Consider the following 19524-nt stretch of genomic DNA (forward strand, 5'->3'; position numbering starts at 1 on the left):
CGTCTGGCGCCTGGCAGACACTCAGTAAGTGAGAATAAGTGAAAAGCCCAAACGCCAAAAAGACAGACAGAAAGGCAAAGTTAGAACTAATTTGCTTCTGAGCTCCTTGGCGTCCAAACTGCTGACGGTGAACAGCAGTGAAAGCGGAGGTCAGTGCCACATGTGATTCATTAGGCCCCTGTTTTGTCCTCCTTCCCAACTACCCAGCTGGGCCCGGTCCCTCTAGGACGGGAAACAGGTGGCAGCACTGAGGACGAAGGGAGTTACCGATGATCATAGTTAACAACAGGCCGTCCTCACTACGTGCCTCAGCTCTTTATCTACTTTTCCCGATTGAATCTTCACGCCGGCTCTGTGAGCTGGGGATTATCTTTACCCCCATGGTAGAGATGAGAAAACCGGCCCGGAGAGGGGACGTGGCTTCCCAGGGACGAGTCATAGGAGAAGGTGGGTTCCCACCCAAACCAGACGGGGTTTCGTGCGTGAATGTGTGTACGCGGGTCTGGGCGCGTGTGGGTGTGCGCCGTGTACGTGAGTACGGGACCGCGCCTGGACCGACGCCTGCAGGGAACACAGGGTGGCGCTCGTGGTGTGGCCTGGGGGTGCCTCGCACGCTCCTTGCTGCCGGCTGTGCTAACGGAGCCCCGCTCTCGGACAAGCGGTGCGGTGAGGGAGCAGGCTTGCACGGGCGGGGATGAATTTAGAGGGAGTGAGTGTAAATTAAGAGTCTGTCACAAAAATTCAGGGGAGGGGGGCGCCTGGGTGGCTCAGTCGGTGAAGCGTCCGACTTCGGCTCAGGTCATGATCTCACAGTTGGTGAGTTCGAGCCCCGTGTTGGGCTCTGTGCTGACAGTGCAGAGCCTGCTTGGGATTCTCTCTCTCTCTCTCTCTCTCTCTCTCTCTCTCTCTCTCTTGCCCCTCCCCACCTACCCTGCTGGTGTGCACGTGAGTGCTCTCAAAATAAACTTAAAAAAACATTATACAAGAAACGAAATGCTTCTTAAATTTCCATATCGGAGCCACGGCAGCGGGGTCCAACTTCAGGTAGGCAGAGCACTGATGGGGGGCGAGGACAGAGACAAGAAGGGACAGGGCCGCCGGGGCCTCGGCCGCCTCTCCTGGGAACAGCTTCTGGGTCCCCTCGCGGGCAGGAAGTTAAGACGAATCACAGAAAATTAGGCCAAATGGCACGGCCTGTTTCTATGGAGACGTCAGTGATGCCACACACGCTCCCCGGATCCCACAGGACGCGGGGCTTCCGGAGCCGGTCCCGCCCGGGCCTGAGCAGGCCTACCCGTGAGCCCGGCTCCCGCAGAGGCCGACTGTCCACGGCGTCCTTCCGCTGCCCGACCTCGGTCTCTGCACCTGCCCTGAGGATGCTGCGGGCCGGAGCCCTCCCCCCCAAGAAGCGCAGCCTGGAGCCCAACCCGCTGGAGAAGGGCGTGCTGCTCCTGCAGAGCGTGGCCGGCCACGGCAGCTGCGGGTGGCGCGGCCTCAGCCGCTTCTATGGGAAGATGGTACGGGGTCCCGGCGGGCGGACGGCCTGCTTCTGCCCCTCGACCGAAGGCCTCCAGATACGCTCCGGGGATGGCCCCAAAAGGGCAGATTCTGGGGGGTGCAGAGCCCGTGAGCGAGGAGGCACCATCCGCCTTGAGCCTTCCTCAGAGGGGTCTCCAGGAGGAGCCAACGGGGAGAGGAGAGGATGGGAGGGGCACGGGAAGCACAGCCGGAAGGTCCCTGAATGTACCTCAGGCTCCAGGAGACCAGAGAGCCAACCCAGGGTCCCCAAGGACTCCCCAGGCGGATGTCGCAGTGTCTCCAGCCGGTGCACACGCTGTCCTGAAGCTCGCGGTGCTCGGGGAGAGGGGCAGGCGGCTTCAAGGGTCTCCTCTCTCAGTGTCTCGTTGTCCTCACTCCGCCAGGATGGACGCAAGCAAGACGCCAGCGCCGAGGACACCAGCTTCACGGCCGAACTGGAGGCGCTGAGAAAGGTGTTCCTCGCGCGGCCTGACTGCCCTCGGTTCAGCACCAGGGCCACGTCCATGTGTCCTTACGGTGAGAGCCACCGACCGGGGGCTCCCGCGTGAAACCGCCTCCTTCCCCCATGGAGTCAGGCGGCCTTCCCTGCTGGCACATGTCAGCCAGAGCGGCGGCCCGCGGTGGCTGTGCGCGGTGGCCGCGGTTGCTGCTGCTGCTGCTGAAACTCGCTGTGTGGGCAGGAGCCCCAGCTGGAACCAGCAGCAGAGGCAGAGGCCGGAGGGATGGGAGGGGGAGGGGTGGGAGGAGGAGGGGTGGGAGGAGGGGTGGGAGGGGGAGGGGTGGGAGGAGGGAAGGAGGGGAGGAGGGAGGGAAGGTAAAGCCTCCTTTCTTTTCCCTTGTCTCCTTCAGCAGACTCAATATGCTTGGGGGAGGGGGGAGTATGTTGAAAATTCTGGAAGCTGCCAAAAAGGGGTCATAAGGCCAAGGACAGGAACAAACCCCTGTGAGGAGCCCGACAGCCGCCTGGTGGTGCCGGGCCCTGTTCTGACCCGGGAGAACCGGAGGCTTTGAGAGGGCAGCCGGGCACTCCGTGGTCACCAAGGAGCACTGGCCAGGCCAGGCAGCACCCCATACCCCTCAGGTCCCAGCCTGCACTGGGCCCACGTGCCCACACATGACCTTGTCCGTAGGGACAGGGCAATGGAGGCTTAGTGCTATGGCCGGGAACAGGAGCCTTGTTCGTGTCCGAGGTGGGGGCCCCCACCAGCTCCCCTTTGTCAGGCCTGGAACCTCAGCAGCCTGTGCTCCCGATCCAGGACTTGTGGGCTGGGCTGGCCGGGACGGCTGGGGGGACCACAATGCATCCTGCATGCTGTTCGTGGCGCGAACCGTGACAGGTCGGGGGCAGCTGGGTCTGCCCTTCTGGACAGAGGGGCTTCTCAGATACCATGAAGCTGAGCCTTTTTTCCAGGAGATGCGGGGTCCTTCCGGGGAGGGGTGCCTCCATTTGGAGAGACTCAGCTGCACCTGCTGCTCTGGGCCGGCACACCAACGCGGGCAGGAGGACGGAACCGTGTCTCCGTTCAGTCCCGGGGTTCCCGCCGGTCCCCTGACACGGCACCTTTAATCCCACCTGAGGTTTACAAAGAAATGGAAGCGTGGCCCCTGCCCTGGAGGTCGTAGAAGGTGTAGCCTTAGCGGCCATCGGCCGGCGTCTCGAACCCCCTGCAGGTTCAGCCATCTCAGCCGAGTTATCCGGGGAGTTGCGCGTGGCACTCGATTCCTGGAAGGCGACCCAGGACCCGTTCTCCAGCCAGCAGGTGGACGGTGAGGGCAGGGCCAGTTGCCACCGGGGTCCTCTCCTCATCACGCCAGCCCCGAGGCCTCTGCCTGCACCTGCCCCCGGCCCCTGCTCTCCCCAGGCCTCCCTGATCCTGCCCCATGGGGACCACTTGCCTGGCTCTGTGTCTCTGACACAGGGTGCGTCCCTCCTTGAATAGAACACACTGTTCCCACACACGAATATACTTTCTTTCCTTTATCCAAAGACGATCTCTGCACGCAGAGGTCTCCTTTGTCTGAACGCCAGGAAACCCCTCACAAATGTCTGGGCCACCTGGTGCACCGCATCAGCATGACCCCTGCTGTCCTGGCCCCCAGGCCCCGGGAATCTCTAAGGGCTGCTTTCACCATTTCCCTCCCTTTCTTCAACACACACATGGGCAGGTGGGGAAGGACGGACGAGGGTGGTCACAAGTAGGGGTGTGGTGAGCCCAGCCGGGCAGTGAAGGGTTTCTGGGGGGGGACACGATCATGGAAGGCCCCGGGGCCGCTCAGCATGGGACTCGTCTGACTGCCCCCCACTTCTCGACAGGGCGCCTCCTTCCCTTTAGTAAGAGCGCCTGTGAGTTCAACTACTTGAGGACAAGCGAATCCCGGATGATAAGCCCGGTCCCCAGCAGCCCAGTCCTAGCGCACAGCCAGCTGAGAAAGCGCGTGCCCTGGTACATCTCCGTCATCCATGAGAAGGTACGGCCGTGTGCGGAGCCCTGGGCACAGACCCTGAGCCGCATGCCCCAGCTCCTCATCCCGCTGGAGAGGAGGGCCGCGGCCACCCCGGGGGCTCTCGTCCTGGGATCCGGTCAGCTGTTCAGGCAGGTCCCCAGACGCGGCCGAAGATGACCCCCAGCTCCCTCTTCCGGTTCCGTGAATCAGACGTTTCCAAACCCTGCAGCCCCCGTGCGCCTTCACCCCAGTGGGCGGCGGGTTAAGCTGGCTTGGGTCCCGCCCCCTGGCATGCAGCTCGCTCCACGAGTCATGACCCCAACCATTCACATGCCTTTGACCCGATATTTCCACTTGGGAGGATGTATTCTTAAAGATTAACCAGCTCGGTGTGCAAAGATCTACCTACGAGTTGATTTGTTGGGATTTGATTCTCTGCATCCTTGTTTGTGACAGAGAACGGCCAGTAATTTACCTATCTGGTTATTCTCTTGTTTGCTTTTGGTGTCAGAGTAAATCTGGCCTCGAAACAAACCACCAAGCGGTGCCCGGGTGGCTCAGTCGGTTAAGCGCCCGACTCTGGATCTCGGCTCAGAGCATGATCTCACGGTTCATGGGTTTGAACCCCGCATCGGGCTCCATGCTGACAATGCTGAGCCTGCTTGGGATTCTCTCTCTCTTTCAAAATAAATAATAAACTTAAAAAGTTTTTTAAAAACCATCGAAAAGTTGGGAGGCATTTTCTCCCTTTTGTTCTCTATTCTCTGGAAGGATCTACACGAGATTGGTGAAGAATTCATCACTGAGGACTCCTGCAGAGTCCTCAGAGAGAAGGTTCTACAAATAATGAAGTCACTTGAAAGATATTCAGAGTTCCTTCTCCCTCTTGTTTCAGTTTGGGGAAGGGATTTTTTTTTTTGTTTGTTTGTTTGTTTGTTTTTTTTTTTTGTTTTTAGGAATGTGTCTGTTTCATGTAAATTTTCAAATTTATTGGCCTAGTCCTGTACAGGATGGTGTTTTATTACCCCTCTAATTTCTGCAGAGAGAAAGCATGCCTCTTTTCCATTCCTGATGGTGCTAACTCCTGCCCTCTTTCTTTCTCTCCATCTGTCCTGCTAGGTGTTTATCAACGTTAATAGTCTTTTCTTAGAACCTGCTTCTGTAGTTGTCTTAAAGCTGGTGAAGCTTTCATAGCCATCATGGAAATGAGCACACAGAATGTTGAGTAGCTGGTGGGCACACAAAACCCTGAGGGTGTGGGTCCATGGGTCTTCGTGTTACCTTTGATTCCCGAAACTCTGCCTCGACATTTTCTGATAGATTTCACAACTTTGAAAGTGTTGATATCCTGGGACCACTTTGGGGAAAGCCTGAGGCTCTAATTAGCTAGAGCCACACAGATCTGTGTAAAAGAATGTTCTTTGCAACATGGTGTTCTTATGCAAACAGCGGGAAGGGGTATTACCAGCTGGCGGACGTGAATGAGCCTGGGGAAGGGCTCAGGCTTGGCTGCCTCCAGGAGCTCGGAAGGTGTCCTTAGGGCTGTCTTTCCCTCATCTCTGCCTGGTCTGAACTGGCTGAGGTGATGCTTCATCACTGGAGGGAGGCCAGAGAGCCACCTGCAGCCACAAGCCCCCAGTCGCACCGAACATCCTCTTTCCAGCCACCGCTGTCCAGTTTGGGACACATGCGTGGGTCTCCATCACTATGGCAGGGGAAAGGGGTGCGATTTTGGCAAAGTCATTTTAACGTAATTGTATAAGCAGTTCCGCATTCCTTCAGATCCCCCCGCCCCCGCCTTGCTGCTGGCTCCGCCCCTCCCCCCGCCATGTTGCTGGCTCCGCCCCCCGCCATGCTGCTGGCTCCGCCCCTCCCCCCCGCCGTGCTGCTGGCTCCGCCCCTCCCCCCATGCTGCTGGCTCCGCCCTCCCGTCATGCTGCTGGCTCCGTCCTCCTGCTGGCTTTGCCCGCCCGCCATGCTGCTGGCTCCGCCCCTTCCCCCCGCCATGCCGCTGGCTCCGCCCCCTCTCCCCTCCCCACCCTCCCAGATCTTCGTCCACCCTCTCCTCTGCCACAGCCTCAGCTCTTCTCTGAAGCCCTGAGGTGGATGGCTAGCCCGTTGGTTCCCTGCGGGCCCCAGTCGGTGCGCGTGGGGCTCGGAATCCGTGCCCTCCGTGGCCTCGGCCTCACCCTACAAATCTCCATATGTCTTGATGTTGATCATTGTTCCGTTTCAAACTTCTAACCTCCTTGGCGCATCTGCTTCTTTGACTCGTGGGCCCCGTGGAAGCCTGGCACTTAAATCCCAAACATCTGGAGGGCTTCCTAGCTGCCTCCTTTTCCTCCGGCACCTGTGCCTGGACCACCTCCCTCCGGCCTCAGCTCAGATCTGCTGGTGGCAAGTCCTCCCGTTTCCGTTTGTCCAAAAACCTCTGTATCGTGTCTCCGACTCTGAGGAAGTGGGGGCACCGAGATTTTGAGCACAGAAGGTGGAGGGGCAGAGGGCGGGGCTCTCTGACAAGGCCCCAGGGCGGGGGTGGGTGGCTGGGGCCAGGCCTGAAGGGCGGGTACCAGGAGCCTACCCCCCCAGGCAAGGATTTGGGACCTGCCCTTAGGCAGGGGTGGCTGGGATTTCAGGGTGCCTGAACGGCAGACCTGCCCTTCCTGGGCTCAGAGCTGCCGGTCTGCAGGCGCCCCGAGAGGGTGGGCCCGGGAGGGGCTCGAGCGGCACATGGGGGCCACCTGCGCCTCTGTGCAGGATCAATGCCTGCGCACGCTGGGGGAGGAGGTGCAGCGCCTGTCCCAGCTGGAGGCCCTGCTTCGGAAGAAAGACGAGGAGGTCTCGGCCCTCCAGGAGGAGAGGGAGGCCTTGAAGAAGCAGCTGAAATTCCTCCTCCAAAGCAAAAGCCAAGAGATATTGGTATGTCAGGGCACGGGGTGAGCAGGGGGCCTGAGCCACAAGCTCTGCTGCCAAGGGTCCAAAGCTCCGGGTAGCCCTCGGGCCCCCCCGCAAGTGCCCCGTCGTCCCGGAAGCCTGCCACGTCCTGGTGGGGGCAGGGGCTCCGCGTAGAAACAGACCCCTGTGCTTTGCTGCCCGCTTGCTTGGTCCCTGGGGCGGGCCGTGTGTCTGTCTGGACTCCGCTTCCTTCCCGTAAGATGAGGGCTGGATCCTCCGAGATCCTGAAGGATGGAAGGAGCCCTGAAGGTGGTGTCCGGGGCTGAGACATGGACCCGGTGGGCGTGGCGGCTCAGTTGAGCCAGGTCTGTTGTGCCTGCAAGACATTCAGTGTCCTTGCCTATAAAGCAGGGGCGGGGGGGTGCTGCCCCTTCCCAGGTCTGGACAGAGGGCTGAACCAGGCAGGTGCCGGTAGGGCCCGGGGAAGCAGTCGCCTGGTCTTTCTAAAACTTGATTTCTTTCATCCCCGAGGATACAGCCCAGCATTATGCTGGGGGCACACATGAGGCAGGGGTGGGGACCCCCGAGATGCCACCAGAGAGAGCTGGACCAGACGCCGATGGCACGATGCCAGCAGGCAGGGGCAGCAGGAATCTCCGGGGGCCTGGGGGCGTCAGCCTACCTTCCCTGCTCCCCAGCCCCCCCGGGGGCGCTTAGAGAGCTGTGAGCCACAGGAAACATGGGCCTGCTCACGTGCAGGCCACCGCCCCCCTTCTCAGCAACACAGCACCCTTGGCAGGAGGACACTGGCTCCCCTCCCTCCCCTGCAACATGGAGAGGCTGCTGTCCCCTTCCAGAAGGACAGGTCTCACCCCCCGGGGGAGCCGAGGCTCACGCAGGCGTCTTACAGGAGCAGCCCTCAGAGTCTGCACCAAAGCCCTTGGGGAAGCTGAGCATCCTGAGAACCTTCAGAGACGAGGAGGAGTTGCAGCACAGAAGGCAGGTGCAGGCCTGTTGGGAAACGGGGGGTGGGGTGGGGCGGGGGGAGGCCTGACCCCGGGCCACATCTGCAGGGCAGCCGGGCGGGGCCCAGGCCACGGTGTCCCACCCGTAGCTCTCACCTGCTGGCCTTTCCCCAGTCGTAGGCCCTCAGACACACCTGGGGGGAACAGGTGCAGGGTGGCGGGACTCCAGCCCCCCTGCCCCGGGGGGGCGCCAGGGTCTCCGAGTGGACGAGGCTGACCCTGCCCCGGCTGGGGGGCCGCGGCCCCACGCCCAGTGCACTCCTGCCCGGCGTGCCTTCCGTGTCCCAGCCGCAGGACGAGTGTTCCGCGACCCACAGGGGCAAGGACCTGGAAGTGGATGGCGGCCAAGAAGACGAGGCCGGAGAAGCAGAAGGCGGAACGGGCAGCGGGGAGGCCGCGCCCGAGGAGGGGGTTGAGGTGGAGGTGGAGCAGCTGGAGGAGGAGGAGGTGCAGGGGGCCGAGGCTCAGTCTAAGAGAAGTTCGAGCTCCCTGGAAGAGGCCTTCGAGCGGGAGCTGGTGGCCCAGCTGGAGGAGTACGAGCAGGTGATCTGGGAGCTCCAGGACGAGCTGCAGGTGACCAGGACCAGATACTCGCTCGCGACAGGTGCGGCCCCGGGGCCCGGGAGCCTGGGGGGGGGGGAGGAGGGGGCAAGGGACCGAGGCCCGCGGGGCGGAAGGCCGCCACCCTCAGCCCGGCTTCTCAGGCCCCTGCTCTCGCTCCTCTCCTCCGCGGCGCTCACTCAGGTGCCATCACGTCCTTACAACGCCGAGTGGGTTTCCAGGAGTCCCGGCTGCGGCAGGTGCACACGGAGAGCGAGGCCCTGCAGAGGGAGCTTCGGGAGCGGGAGGACCAGCTACGCGCCATGTCCAACAAGGTGGCCGTGCCCCTGTCACCCTGGCACTGGGAGCCGGGAGCCCGGGCAGCCCCGCACCGTCCACCCCGGGCCGCTCGGCTCCGGGCCACTTCCCAGGAACCCCGCCCCGCGTCCACCCGCCCCTAGCTGAGCACCATGTTTTCTCGAAGTTTTTCACACTCACAGCGTAAAGAATCAAGGAGTCCCACAGGCTCGTCGCCCCAATAGGTGTGACCACCCTCCTCCCTCTCACGCGCCCCTCCCCTGCGGCGACCACTCTCAACTCTTCCTTAGGAATCGCTCTGCAGGTTCCCGGACGGCATGCTTCCAACGCCCATTCTGGAACTTTCTGCATCATCACATTATCTATTGCTTCCTCCTTCCTCCCCTGCCTGGGGTCCCCAACGCAGGGAGGTCCGCTTCCCGCCGGTGTCCCCCACCCAGGACCCCCAGGGGGGTGGGGGTGGGGGCACGTTGTCAGCAGCACACGCCCGCCTGGGGCTGAAACACGGGCTTCCGGAATGAGGATTAAGGTCCATTCTCTCTTCTGACCTACTCCCGCGTCTTCATGGGAGCACATCCTGCAGCGATCTTTTGATAAAAAAACGAGTATGTGTAAACTGGGGGGACACCGCACTCCGCGAACGGCCTGCTTCTACTTGGCGGCGGAGTGTGGCCGGGACGGCGCCTTCCGTCAGTGTGTCCCCGCCTCTCGCTCGCCGGGGCCCAGGCGGGGTGGCCGCGGTGCCGTCCTGGTCCCCGGTGCCCTGAAAGCTGGCGGACTTGTGCCATCGCGGCCCGTTCACCGTCCTGGGCTCTCCGGGACCAACCGGGAACGCGTGTCCTGTGGTTCTGGAAGCTCACGTTTATCTCGGTTTTTCGTTTCCTCCTCTTGTCTCTCGAACCTTCCGTCCTCCTGGCGTCCCTAGACCCGGTTCCCCCTCCTCTTCCGTCTCCTGGTCCGTCTGCCGTGCTTTCCACGTTCTCCGCACTTTCTCCGCAGCCTCCTCCCTCCTGCCTTTGTCACACTGACGCCTCCCCGATCCGCCTTGTTCTCCGAACGTCCTGTCCTCGTATCTTCTTTTAACGTCCTGTCCTCGTATCTTCTTTTACCTCAAGATCCGTGGCCGGTCTGACCTCGCGCAACACTCCTGGCTGCCGGGCTTAATTGCTGCAACATCCCTCTCTCTCCTGCAGGTGTCCTGTGTCCCTCCGCCTCGGTCTCTGTCGTTCGCGAGAGAGCTTTGCTCCAGCGTCGGGGCCGAGCGGAGTGGCCACGCGGTGCTCATTTTGTGCTTCACGCACAAGGGCACACGGGCCCCCGTCAGCCCAGCGTTCAGGGTCGTCTCGTTAGGGCTTTCCTCTTAATTTGCTCAGATTGCCCCGGAATCTGGCACCTGGGAGGGGTTCTTGCCTGTGATGTGAAGGCCCAGCTGCTGGTGTTGCGGGAGGCGGGGGGGGGGGGGGGGGAGCCCACATCTGGAGCCTGGGGCCGCCACCCCCACACTGAGCCTGGCACCTCCCCCGCCGGAGCCCCTCTGCCAAACCCCGGCCCCCAGCCTCCTGCCAGGCGGACAAGGGGCAGGCTCCTCGCCGCTCAAGGTTGGGGACCGGTCTGCCACTCTGTTCCTGAGATAGTCACCACCGACCCCCACCCCCACACGAGGCTCTACACCCAGAAGCAGCCGCACCTCCAACTCCTGAGCCTGGGGGACTCCGGGAGGGAGCTGGGCTCGTCAGCTTTCCCCGCCGCTGGCTCAGCACCCATCCTCCTTGGCCCTGCCCAGCTCCCTGCGTGTTTGCAGGCCCCCCGTCCTTCTCCCTGCCCTTGGCAGGGGTCCTGCGGCTTCTGTGGCACTGGGGCTCGGGGAGACGGGTGGATACCGGTGTCCCGTCCGTCCTCCCGTTCCCTGAGCCAACCCCCCTTCGGCCTTCCAGTTCTCCAACCTCAGGGAAGACAAGAAACACGAAGAGATGATGGGCCTCATGGAGAAGGACAACTTTCTCCTCCGCCAGGTGACCGCCAGGCGTGGTTAAACGGTCAGCCAGATCTTGCTGTTTTTGCTGTAAGTCCTGACGCGGCGTGGGGGACATGAGCCGCGAACCCCCTTCGCAGTCAGTCGGGGGCCCCCCTCCGTCAGGCGGCACCCCCATCAGCAGTGGCTGGCTCCTCGCCACTGCTGGCTCCACATCTGGCTTGAACTCGGTGACGCCGGCCGTCTTGGGGGGACAAAGGGGCGGGGAACACGGGCGACCCTACTCCCCCGTCCTCCCTCCCCCCCCCCCGCCCCCGCAGCAAGTGGCGGAGCTGCAGAGCCGACTCGCCAAGCAGGAACACATCATCTCGGAGCTGGAGGCCAAGGTCAGCCAGCTGCAGGACCAGGTGAGCCAGAAGGAGGGCCAGCTGCAGAGACAGAAGTGGCTGCAGGAGGAGATTGGGAGCAGGAACGAGATGATCCAGCAGGCGGAGCTGCAGGCCCGCGTGGCCCTGGAGAGCGCGCAGTCCCGGGTAGGCCCCGCGTGCAGAGCCAGGGCGCCCGGCCTGGGGAGCTCAGGGAGTGAGCAGGGGCTCGGGCTCTTCCCCCCTCGTATCCCGGCCCCCCGGTGCAGAGTTGCGCTCCAGAAATGGTGGTGGAGACAGCAGAGGTGTGAGGGGCCTTGCACACTTCGCCCCGAGGCGGGGGCAGCCTCGCCCGCTTCGTGGATGGAGTCGCTGCCTTGGCTTGTGCTGGGAGTGGGCACCAGGGCTTGGCCGGCCAGGAAGGGGGGCTCTGCGGTCAGGGGGTATGCTAGTCACGCCACCATCTCCTTGCAAGCTACGGGGTGCTTGCCATGGGTCCGACACCGTTCTAAGCAGCTCGTTGAAGTCTTCTAACCTCGTGCACAAAGCTACAAGCAGGTATTCTCAGCGTCCTCACTGTGTACGTAAAGGCACCCGCAGCAGGGGAGGTTAAGTAATGCGTCTAGCCCCCAGGGCCGCGCAGGGGTGGTGCTGGGATTTGAAGAACAGGATCCCATATCGGAGCCCCTACATGGGACGGGACGTGAGCAGAGGCACAGAGGGAGGCCGAGGTGCCCTCTGCTATGAGGGACCCCCCACCCCAGGCGGAAAAGGAAACCGGCGGATTAGCTGACTTGATTTAGAATCCGAAAAGCGGCAAAGGGAAAGGTCCTCTCTCTTTCCCACCCAGAGTGCCTGTGGCCACCCAGGTGCACCCAACTCCCCGTGGGGGGCCAGCCTCCTGCTGGGCGGCTCTGAGGGCATCACCGAGCCCCCCCCCCCCCGCACCTGCTATCTTTCATCAAGTGGTGTCCCACCCAGCTGGAGCATTAGCGGGGTGCTGGGTGCTGGGGTCTCAAGTCTGTCTAGTAGGGCCTGGAACGCTGTGCTGAGAGGGTGAGCCTAGGCCTGGGGTTGGCAGGAAGGGGTGCCAGGACCTACCAGTGATGCCCGAGACAGCCCAGGCGTGGGGCACTGTGGCCGGACACCCCCAGCTGACGGCCACCTCCAGTAGAGAGGGTGAGACCCCCACGCCAGTGCGATGCCAACACCGAGCTGGCATCGGTCCACACTGGAAAACATGGGAGCCCCCCCCGCCCCCCGCCCAAGGTCCCGGGGCTCCTAACATCCCTTCTGTCCCGGAGCCAAAGTGGACCCTCCTGCAGCCTCTTCAGGCTGGTTCCCCCTTGGCCCTCCTGCTCTGTCGGGGCTTCCGGACGCGGAGACCGAGGAGCTGCTAGCGTGCCGCCGCCAGAACTCGGGGGGCCCTGAGGGCTTGTGGGGGTACAGGTGGGCGGAGGCGGGCTGGGGCCCTGCACGTGCACAGCCAGGCTGATGGCAGCGAGACCAGACAGCCTGAGCCCCGTCCTCGTCAACACCCGGTTAATGTCCTGTCAGCGGCTAGTTACCGCCAGCAGCACGAGGCAAGGAGGGAGGGACCCCCAAGTGCCCCCTCCAATGCTAACAGGGAGGGGCTGACAGGCTCGCAGGGCGCCCTGGGGTCGGGAGGGGGCTGCGCCAGTTCCCTAGGGGAAGGGGGTGGCCCGGTGGGGGGTTGTTCAGAGCTCTGGTACCCCCCCCCCCACCTTTTAAAACCATTTCTTTTTCAATTAAAAAGGAAAAAAAAGCAGTAGAAAGTCTTAAAGCCTTGGTGTCAGGCCCCCCTGGGCCTGGGTTTGGATCCGGCCCCTTGTAGCTCCCGGGCAGACCAGCCGGCCTCTCCCGACCTCTTCCAGTTTCTGAGGCTGTGAAAAGCGAGGGCACGTCTACCTTCTGAAAAGCTTCAAGCCGGGGTGGTGACTCCCCCGCTCCTTCCCTTTGCTCACAGCTCGAAAGACTAAGAAACAACATCATCCAGGCCACCTTCAGCACCCCTGGGATCAAGTCCTTGGCCACTGAGATCTCTGACAATGACATTCTGGAGGCCTTGCAGGTACATTTGGCGCTGGGCTGCCTCCTTGTCCCCAAGGCCGCGTCTCCGGGCGGGAGCTGACTAATTTGCAGCCAGACGCAGAGGGGAGAAGCCAGCATGGATGCCACGGCCCCCCATTCTGGTTCTGTGTCACTGTTCGCCGTCACCCGGGGATCATGCTTACTCTCTGCTCAGGCAGAGGGGGACCGGACCCCCCGAAAGGGTGGCGATGTTGTACAGCTGGTGAGGCTAGCCGCTCTCGGCCTTCGGTGACCCCCAGCAGCAAGTCCGCGGGGGATGCGCAGGGGCGGGGGGCCAAGCTGCTGGAGTCCTGGAGGTTCCCCCGCAGCAGGGACCCTGGCCCACCCAGCCTCTTCAGGGATGCTTCTCAGCACCTCGGCGTGGCCTCAGCTGGGATAGTCATCTGTTCAGGCAGGACCCTGGCACAGACCCCTCCCTGGCCTTGGCCCGCGCTGTCATCTTGCTGACCCCAAACAGAGGCCTCACAGGGGCACGGTGGTGCAGGGAACATGGTGCAGACTTTGGGGCTGGCAGGGGTCAGTCACCACCCCTGCGGTCCTCGGCTGAGAAGCTGTGGCTGGGTCACTTGAGTTCAGAGCCACGGAGTTTTCCTCTGCACGTGGGAGACAGCACGTCTGCCTCGGGGCGTGGTGGGGAAAGGGCCCTGGGAGCCGAGCCCCTGACCCAAACGTGCTCTGTGCGGCCCGGTGTGCTGCTCACAGGGGCTGCTTCGGTCCCCATGCCGCAAGCCTCCCACGGCAGGGCGCTTGCCACCAGTGCCTGTCCCCTTCCAGCGCCCCGCGTTTCCCTGAGACCTGATTTCTTTCCTCTGCACCGTGGGGGTGGAGCTGCGGCCAGTGGCGATCCCGCAGGGTGGCAAAGGTCTCAGGGGAGGGGGGCCCTGCATGAGGACCTGGGGGGAGGTCTCTGCAGCCTGGCTACAGTTGCTTGGGGAGAGGGAGAGGGAGAGGGCAGAGAAGAAAAGGGGGAGGAGAGGGAGAGAGAAGGAGGGGGAGGAGAGGGAGAGAGAGGGAGGGGAGAGAGAGGGAGGGAAGGGTCCTCGGTACCACCCAGTAGTCAGGGAAGAATCCTTTCCCCTGCCAGTGTCGGACACAAAGGACACAAAACAGTGACCGGTGGTGAAGCAGGAGAGGTGAGGGAGGGGGCAGGACAGAAGGGCCTGGAGGGACAGGCTCCGTGGCCTCTGAGGTCTCTCGGTCGGGCGCTGCTGGAGATTCGCAGGGGACCTAGTGCTGCTTCAAGGGAGAGCGACCGCGGCCCGTGGGGGGAGGGGCTCTCTTCCCCACTCCGAGTTCTGTGGGCTTCATCTCCGGGGGCCTGACCAGCAGCTGCAAGACCACAGCTTTTCCCCCTGGAGAGCCGGTGTCAGTGCTCGGAGCTCCGTGCAGGCCCTGCTGCCGGCTGCCCTTGGTGGGGGGGGGGGGGTGGTGGTGGAGCAGTGGCGCCCCCGCAGCCACGGCCTGTGCTCCTCCCCAGAGGATCATCTCTGAGCGAGCCGACTACTACAATCAGCTGAAACAGAAAGGCGTCAGGATGCCTCCCCTGCACCAGTCGGAGGCCCCTTCCTCCCAGAGCAAGTCCAAGAAGCTGGCCTCCAAGTAGAGCCCGCCTGCCCACGCGCCCCCCGCCCCCCCAGACGCTGGGCCCCAGCTCGCGGGGCCATCGTGTGTGGCCCGGTCTTCTCGCTTTAGAATTAAACCCTGTCCTTGGCCATGGGCTCAGCTTCTCTTTCCCTCCGGGACTCGTGGGGGCTCGGCTTCCATCCGCAGCCCCGATCTGCATCCCTGGCTCCTTCCTGGGGAGACCCCCACACGGAGCAAGGGCCCCCTCCAGAGGCCCTGGGCTTTGAAGGCCTGAGCCTGGGTGCCTATAGGCTCCTTCAGTTGGGCCCACGGGGGGCCACCTCCGAAATGGGGGCTTCCCTGGCTGGGGCGACCCCTTTGGAAGAGGGTGGATGGAGGCCGTTTTTCCTGCTGCTGTTCCTTTCCATCACTCTGCGGGAGGGACAGCTCCAGGCGGCCGGCCAGGCACCTCTGTCTGCGTCCTGCGCACCGCAGGCTTCGGGCACATAAACAGGCGCTGAATGAAGGAACCCATCAGGCGCGGCTCTGCTCTCCGCCCGCACCTGTGCGCGCAGCCAGACCCGCCTCGCCCAGGGCGCGAACTGGAGGGACGCAGCGGGGAGCTCCGCAGCGCCCCCCCACCCCACCCCTGCAGGCCGCCTCAACTCTCGGATCAGACCCAGGCGCGTCCGGAGGCTCCGGGCCCCGCTTCTGCGCCCGAGCCCGTCCCTGCGCGGTCTTGGTGGAGGACCCCCGCTCTCACGCCTGGGACCCCCCCAGGGCCCAGCGACTCCTTCGGCCTCTCTCCCCAGCCGCCTCTCGCGCCTGACAGCTCCTCTCCCTCGCAGCGCCCCTTCCCAGCGTGCCCTCGCCTCTGCTACTACCTCCCTCACACGCTTCTCTTTCCCGCGGTCCCCTCTCCCCTGCGGGCCCTCTCGCCCCCGCCGCACCTACTGCCTTCCTTCCCTGCAGTTTGCACGCCCTCCCGCGGCGCCCCCGGGAGCACCTGCGGCCTGGGCTCGGCTTCCCGGCTCGCTTCGCCCCTAGCCCCGCCCCTAGCCCCGCCCCAGGCCCCGCTCCTCCCGGCCGGCTACACGTCTGCGCTGCTCGGAGGCCCGGGGGCCGAGGGGCCCGTGGGACACGCGTCGGGGCGCAGCTTCCTGGTGCGGGCGGACCGCGGAGGTGGACCTGGCCGCGGCCCCCCTGGCCTGTGAGCGTCGCCCGGGAGAGCGGAATTGCGGGGTAGGAGGCGGGGGAGGGTCTGGTCCGGCCAAGCGACCCCCTCTCCCCGCCCCGCCCCGGCCCAACCCGTGGAGGGACGGCCACGAGCCGGAAAGGGCCATCTGGTTCCTGCTGGCCGCCCCGGGACACCCCAGGGCTCCTCCTTTCCCTCCCCGGCTCCTCGCAGAGCCGGTCCTCTACACTTTATTTTCTGTGGGTTTCCCCCCCCCCCTATTTTTCAGGTTGGAGGCATCGGCCGCACCTCGGACCTTGACCTGTGGCCTGGGAGGAGGTGAGATCTACTGGCCAGGCTCTGACCACCTGACCACCTTCCTGGGCGCCTGAGTCTGGGTTTCCTCGCCAGGACTCTCCCTTTGTAAGTTGTGGGCTCCTCGGGGGTGCTTTGGGAGCGAAGGGGTCTAAGGTATGCGGTGGTACCCGCGAGGGCCCCCAGCTTGGCTGGTGGCTCTGGGCAGCACAGCCCCAGGCTCTTGCTACAGGGCGGGACCTTCCAGTGGGGGGCTGGAGAGTGAGGCCCTCAGGAGCCCAGCTCTGGGCACTTCACTGGCTTCTAGGGGCTTTGTCCAGTCAGGGCAGCTTGAAAGCCACAGTCTCCATCAGTTGGGAATGCTTTCTGGTGCACACGACGGGAACTCCTTGTTCCAGGCTTGAACAGGTGTGGGTTGAGTCTTCTCACACAAAGAAGCCCACAGGTGGGTAATGGGTGTGGATTTGGAGACCCCCACCCTGTCAGGGCTGGCGCTGCGTGGATATCCGGTAGCAAAATGGCTGCTGCAGCTCCGGCCATCACTGCAGGGCGGCCAGAAAGAAGCCGCTGCTATTTCTCTCTTGAGAGCAAAAACCCTGCAGCTCCTGCTACGCCCAGCAGCCAAGGTATTAAGCTTGAATTAGCCCCCGGCTGTCATTTAGGGCAGCACCTTGCTGCCTGGAACCGGCTAAGGATTGTGCCCCCAGGTGGAAGGAGGTGGACCTTAGGTAGACAGCTAACAGAGTCGGCCCAGTAGCCCCTTTCCCAGACCCACCTGGGAAAGCGGAACCCACACTCAGTGTACGCTTCGCCTCCCTTGGGCCTGAGAACGGCCACTGGCCCGAGTGGCTGCCACCAAGCAGGTGGCTCCCGCCTGAGAGGCAGGCCTTGAGGCTCCGAGATGGGCTCCCTCCCTTCCTCCCACTGGCCTGGGACCCGGGAGGCACCTCAGGAGTTTAAGAACTGCCGGTTTTCAGCAGTGTCTGGGTGGGCCTCTTGCCGTTCAGGGGCCCGCTGTGCCTTTAAGCCCCTCCCCAAGTGTTTGTGGGAGGGGGTCCCGGGAAGAGAGGCGCCTGGACTCCCCCCCCCCCCCCCCCCCCCCCCCCGCCACACACAGGCCCCAGCTTCTCCCCCAGGCGGTGTCGGGGGAGGGGCTCCAAGTCGAGCAGGCCAGAGGACACAGGACAGGGCCGCCGGCCTGCCCCGGCCAGCCAGCCAGGCTGTACCAGCCGCCGCCCCGTCCCTGTTCTTCCCCGCCTCTGGGGAAGCTCTGGGGCCTGATCTGTCGGGAACTGGGAGGGGGCAGCAGTTATCCGCCCAAGGACCCGCCGCGTCCAGTCTCCAGGGCCCAGCAGCTGTCCCGGAGGCCCCCGCGAGGGCCTGGCCCGGGTGGAGGCAGCCTCTCACATTCCTGAGGGTAGGGTTTGACGGATTTGCAGCCTCCCTGGGTTGGATTCCCGCTTTGCGGGCTCCCACGTGACCCTGGCAAGTGGCTTGACCACTTGGCGTCGGTTCACCTGCTGAGCCAGGTGAGAAGGTTCCGGTGCCCGCCACCCCCCTCCGCCCCCTCAGCCGCCCCTCCCCCCTCAGCCTGCGCCCCGCCCCCTCAGCGCCCCCACCCCCTCCCGCCCCCTCAGCCCCCCTCCCCATCCCCTCAGCCCCTCCCCTGCTCCTCTGGCCGTAGCCCGGGCAGCATGCAGACCCAGCAGAGTGGTGTCCAGTACAGCAGGTGGGATGACAGCAGCCGGGACGAAGTCCACGTGGCTGCCGGGTCCAGCACGGAGGAGGCCTCAAGCTGGGCGAGGTGAGGGCTGGGGGGAGGAGCCCCGCCCGCTGGGTCACGCCCTCCGCCTCCTTGTCTCCGCCTGTCAGCAGAGTGCCAGGCCCTCCTCCTTCGGGGCCCACTGCCCCCCCCTCCCCCCCTCGCCCAGCCCCCGCAGCCCCCGCAGCCCTCTCGGGCTCACGTGCTGGCGGTTCCCTCTCCAGGATCTCCCGGAAGCTGTGCTCAGGCAAGCTGGGCATCGCCCTGAAGGTGCTGGGCGGAGTGGCCCTCTTCTGGGCCGTCTTCATCCTGGGCTACATCACCGGCTACTACGTGCACAAGTGCAAATAAGGCTTCCCAGCATGCACGCATGTGCCCGGGGACGTGGGCCCGGGCGGACACCCCTGTACACCAGAATCCCCTTTGCATGCACAGACCCTCATGTACACGGATCCTCGTATACACCAGGTTTCCTCCTCGTGCATAGACTCACCGCCCCCCCACAGACCCCACTGTGCAGCAAGCAGTCACTGGCCATCCAGGGGCACGCAGAGGAACAGGGACACAGGTCCTCGATGACATATACACATGCCTCGCACAGGCAGCCAGCCAGGGGCACACATGGCCGGGAGACTCGGCCCAGTCTGAGCTGGGACCACGGGACACACCCTCTGGGTCCTCCCTGAGCGGGCGCTGTATGGGGCTGGGGGTGCCTGGGTGGGCCTCTGGGCCCTCTTGTTTTGTAAGCATGGCTCTGGGGGAGGCGGGGCTATGTATGTCCCTCTGCCCCCCCTCTCCCCGGGCTGAGACCTCATCCTGGAAGTCGATCCTGGGCAGGGTGGGGAGCAGGAGCCACCCTCAAGTGTTGTCTGCGGTGGGGTGGGCATAGTTGCTCCGGGGCTTGGAGCCAGCAGGAAGGCCGCTGCCCCCGCCATGCCCAGGGCGGATGGGAACCTGTGCACCGATGCAGTCATTAAAAGTCTGTTGCGTGAAGGTTGGGTGAGGGCCTCTCCCACGGGGGCCCCCCAGGCGCCTGCCCACGTGAGGCCAGCTGGAGGCCCTCCGACAACAGTGGGAGGCTTCTGGGAAGGGCCCTTCCTCCCACTTGGCTCTGGGACTCCGTGTGTGTCGGCTGCGCCCTCTGGTGGGAAGCGAGCCCCTGGGGGTCGGCCTGAGGGCTGGCAGGTGGCGGGACGTCTTCCTGCCTCGCCCAACCGACCAACCAACCGTGGACAAGGCCTCGAGGCTCAGGTTGCTCCTGCCTGCCCAGCGGATTCCCGAGACCTGCCCTCCTGGGCCTGTGCTCACCCCCACCTACTTGCCGCAAGCTCACATCTCTGGCCCCGCAGACCCTTTGTGGCAGAAACACAAAGTTAGGAGAGTGCTTCTTCCCCAAGGACTGAGGGCTGGAGATGAAGGACAGACACTGTCCTTGTGGGGCCTGAGGTTGAAGGCCACGTGGCAAGCCTGCGTGTCCGAGGCCGAGCTGGAGGGGAAGG

General features: G+C 64.0%; 2 protein-coding genes across 9 annotated transcripts; both read left to right on the forward strand.

Annotated features, from left to right (window-relative positions):
* The first annotated feature begins 1182 nt into the window (after nucleotides 1-1182).
* CCDC27 (coiled-coil domain containing 27) lies at nucleotides 1183-14923 on the forward strand. Of its 2 annotated transcripts, none has more exons than XM_019836044.3 (12): nucleotides 1183-1517; nucleotides 1923-2055; nucleotides 3211-3306; nucleotides 3854-4008; nucleotides 6742-6903; nucleotides 7790-7882; nucleotides 8193-8508; nucleotides 8649-8779; nucleotides 10697-10774; nucleotides 11055-11267; nucleotides 13087-13191; nucleotides 14689-14923. In XM_019836044.3, the coding sequence occupies exons 1-12, from the start codon at nucleotides 1185-1187 to the stop codon at nucleotides 14812-14814; spliced, it is 1941 nt and encodes a 646-aa protein (XP_019691603.2). In that variant the 5' UTR covers nucleotides 1183-1184; the 3' UTR covers nucleotides 14815-14923. The 2 variants fall into 2 exon arrangements, with proteins under 2 accessions (XP_019691603.2, XP_019691604.2); XM_019836045.3 differs by having other exon boundaries at nucleotides 7790-7878; nucleotides 8222-8508.
* A 142-nt stretch (nucleotides 14924-15065) lies between these two features.
* SMIM1 (small integral membrane protein 1 (Vel blood group)) lies at nucleotides 15066-19018 on the forward strand. Of its 7 annotated transcripts, none has more exons than XM_045034980.1 (4): nucleotides 15841-16016; nucleotides 16238-16371; nucleotides 17922-18067; nucleotides 18250-19018. In XM_045034980.1, exons 3-4 carry the CDS (start codon nucleotides 17958-17960, stop codon nucleotides 18374-18376), a joined length of 237 nt encoding a protein of 78 aa, XP_044890915.1. In that variant the 5' UTR covers nucleotides 15841-16016; nucleotides 16238-16371; nucleotides 17922-17957; the 3' UTR covers nucleotides 18377-19018. The 7 variants fall into 7 exon arrangements, with proteins under 7 accessions (XP_023105406.2, XP_044890914.1, XP_044890912.1 ...); XM_023249637.2 differs by having other exon boundaries at nucleotides 15844-16016; nucleotides 17948-18067; XM_023249638.2 differs by lacking the exon at nucleotides 18250-19018 and having other exon boundaries at nucleotides 15066-15984; nucleotides 17948-17963.
* The last annotated feature ends 506 nt before the right edge of the window (nucleotides 19019-19524 follow it).

The sequence above is a fragment of the Felis catus genome, chromosome C1, assembly GCF_018350175.1.
Source record: "Felis catus isolate Fca126 chromosome C1, F.catus_Fca126_mat1.0, whole genome shotgun sequence".
Taxonomy (NCBI): domain Eukaryota; kingdom Metazoa; phylum Chordata; class Mammalia; order Carnivora; family Felidae; genus Felis; species Felis catus.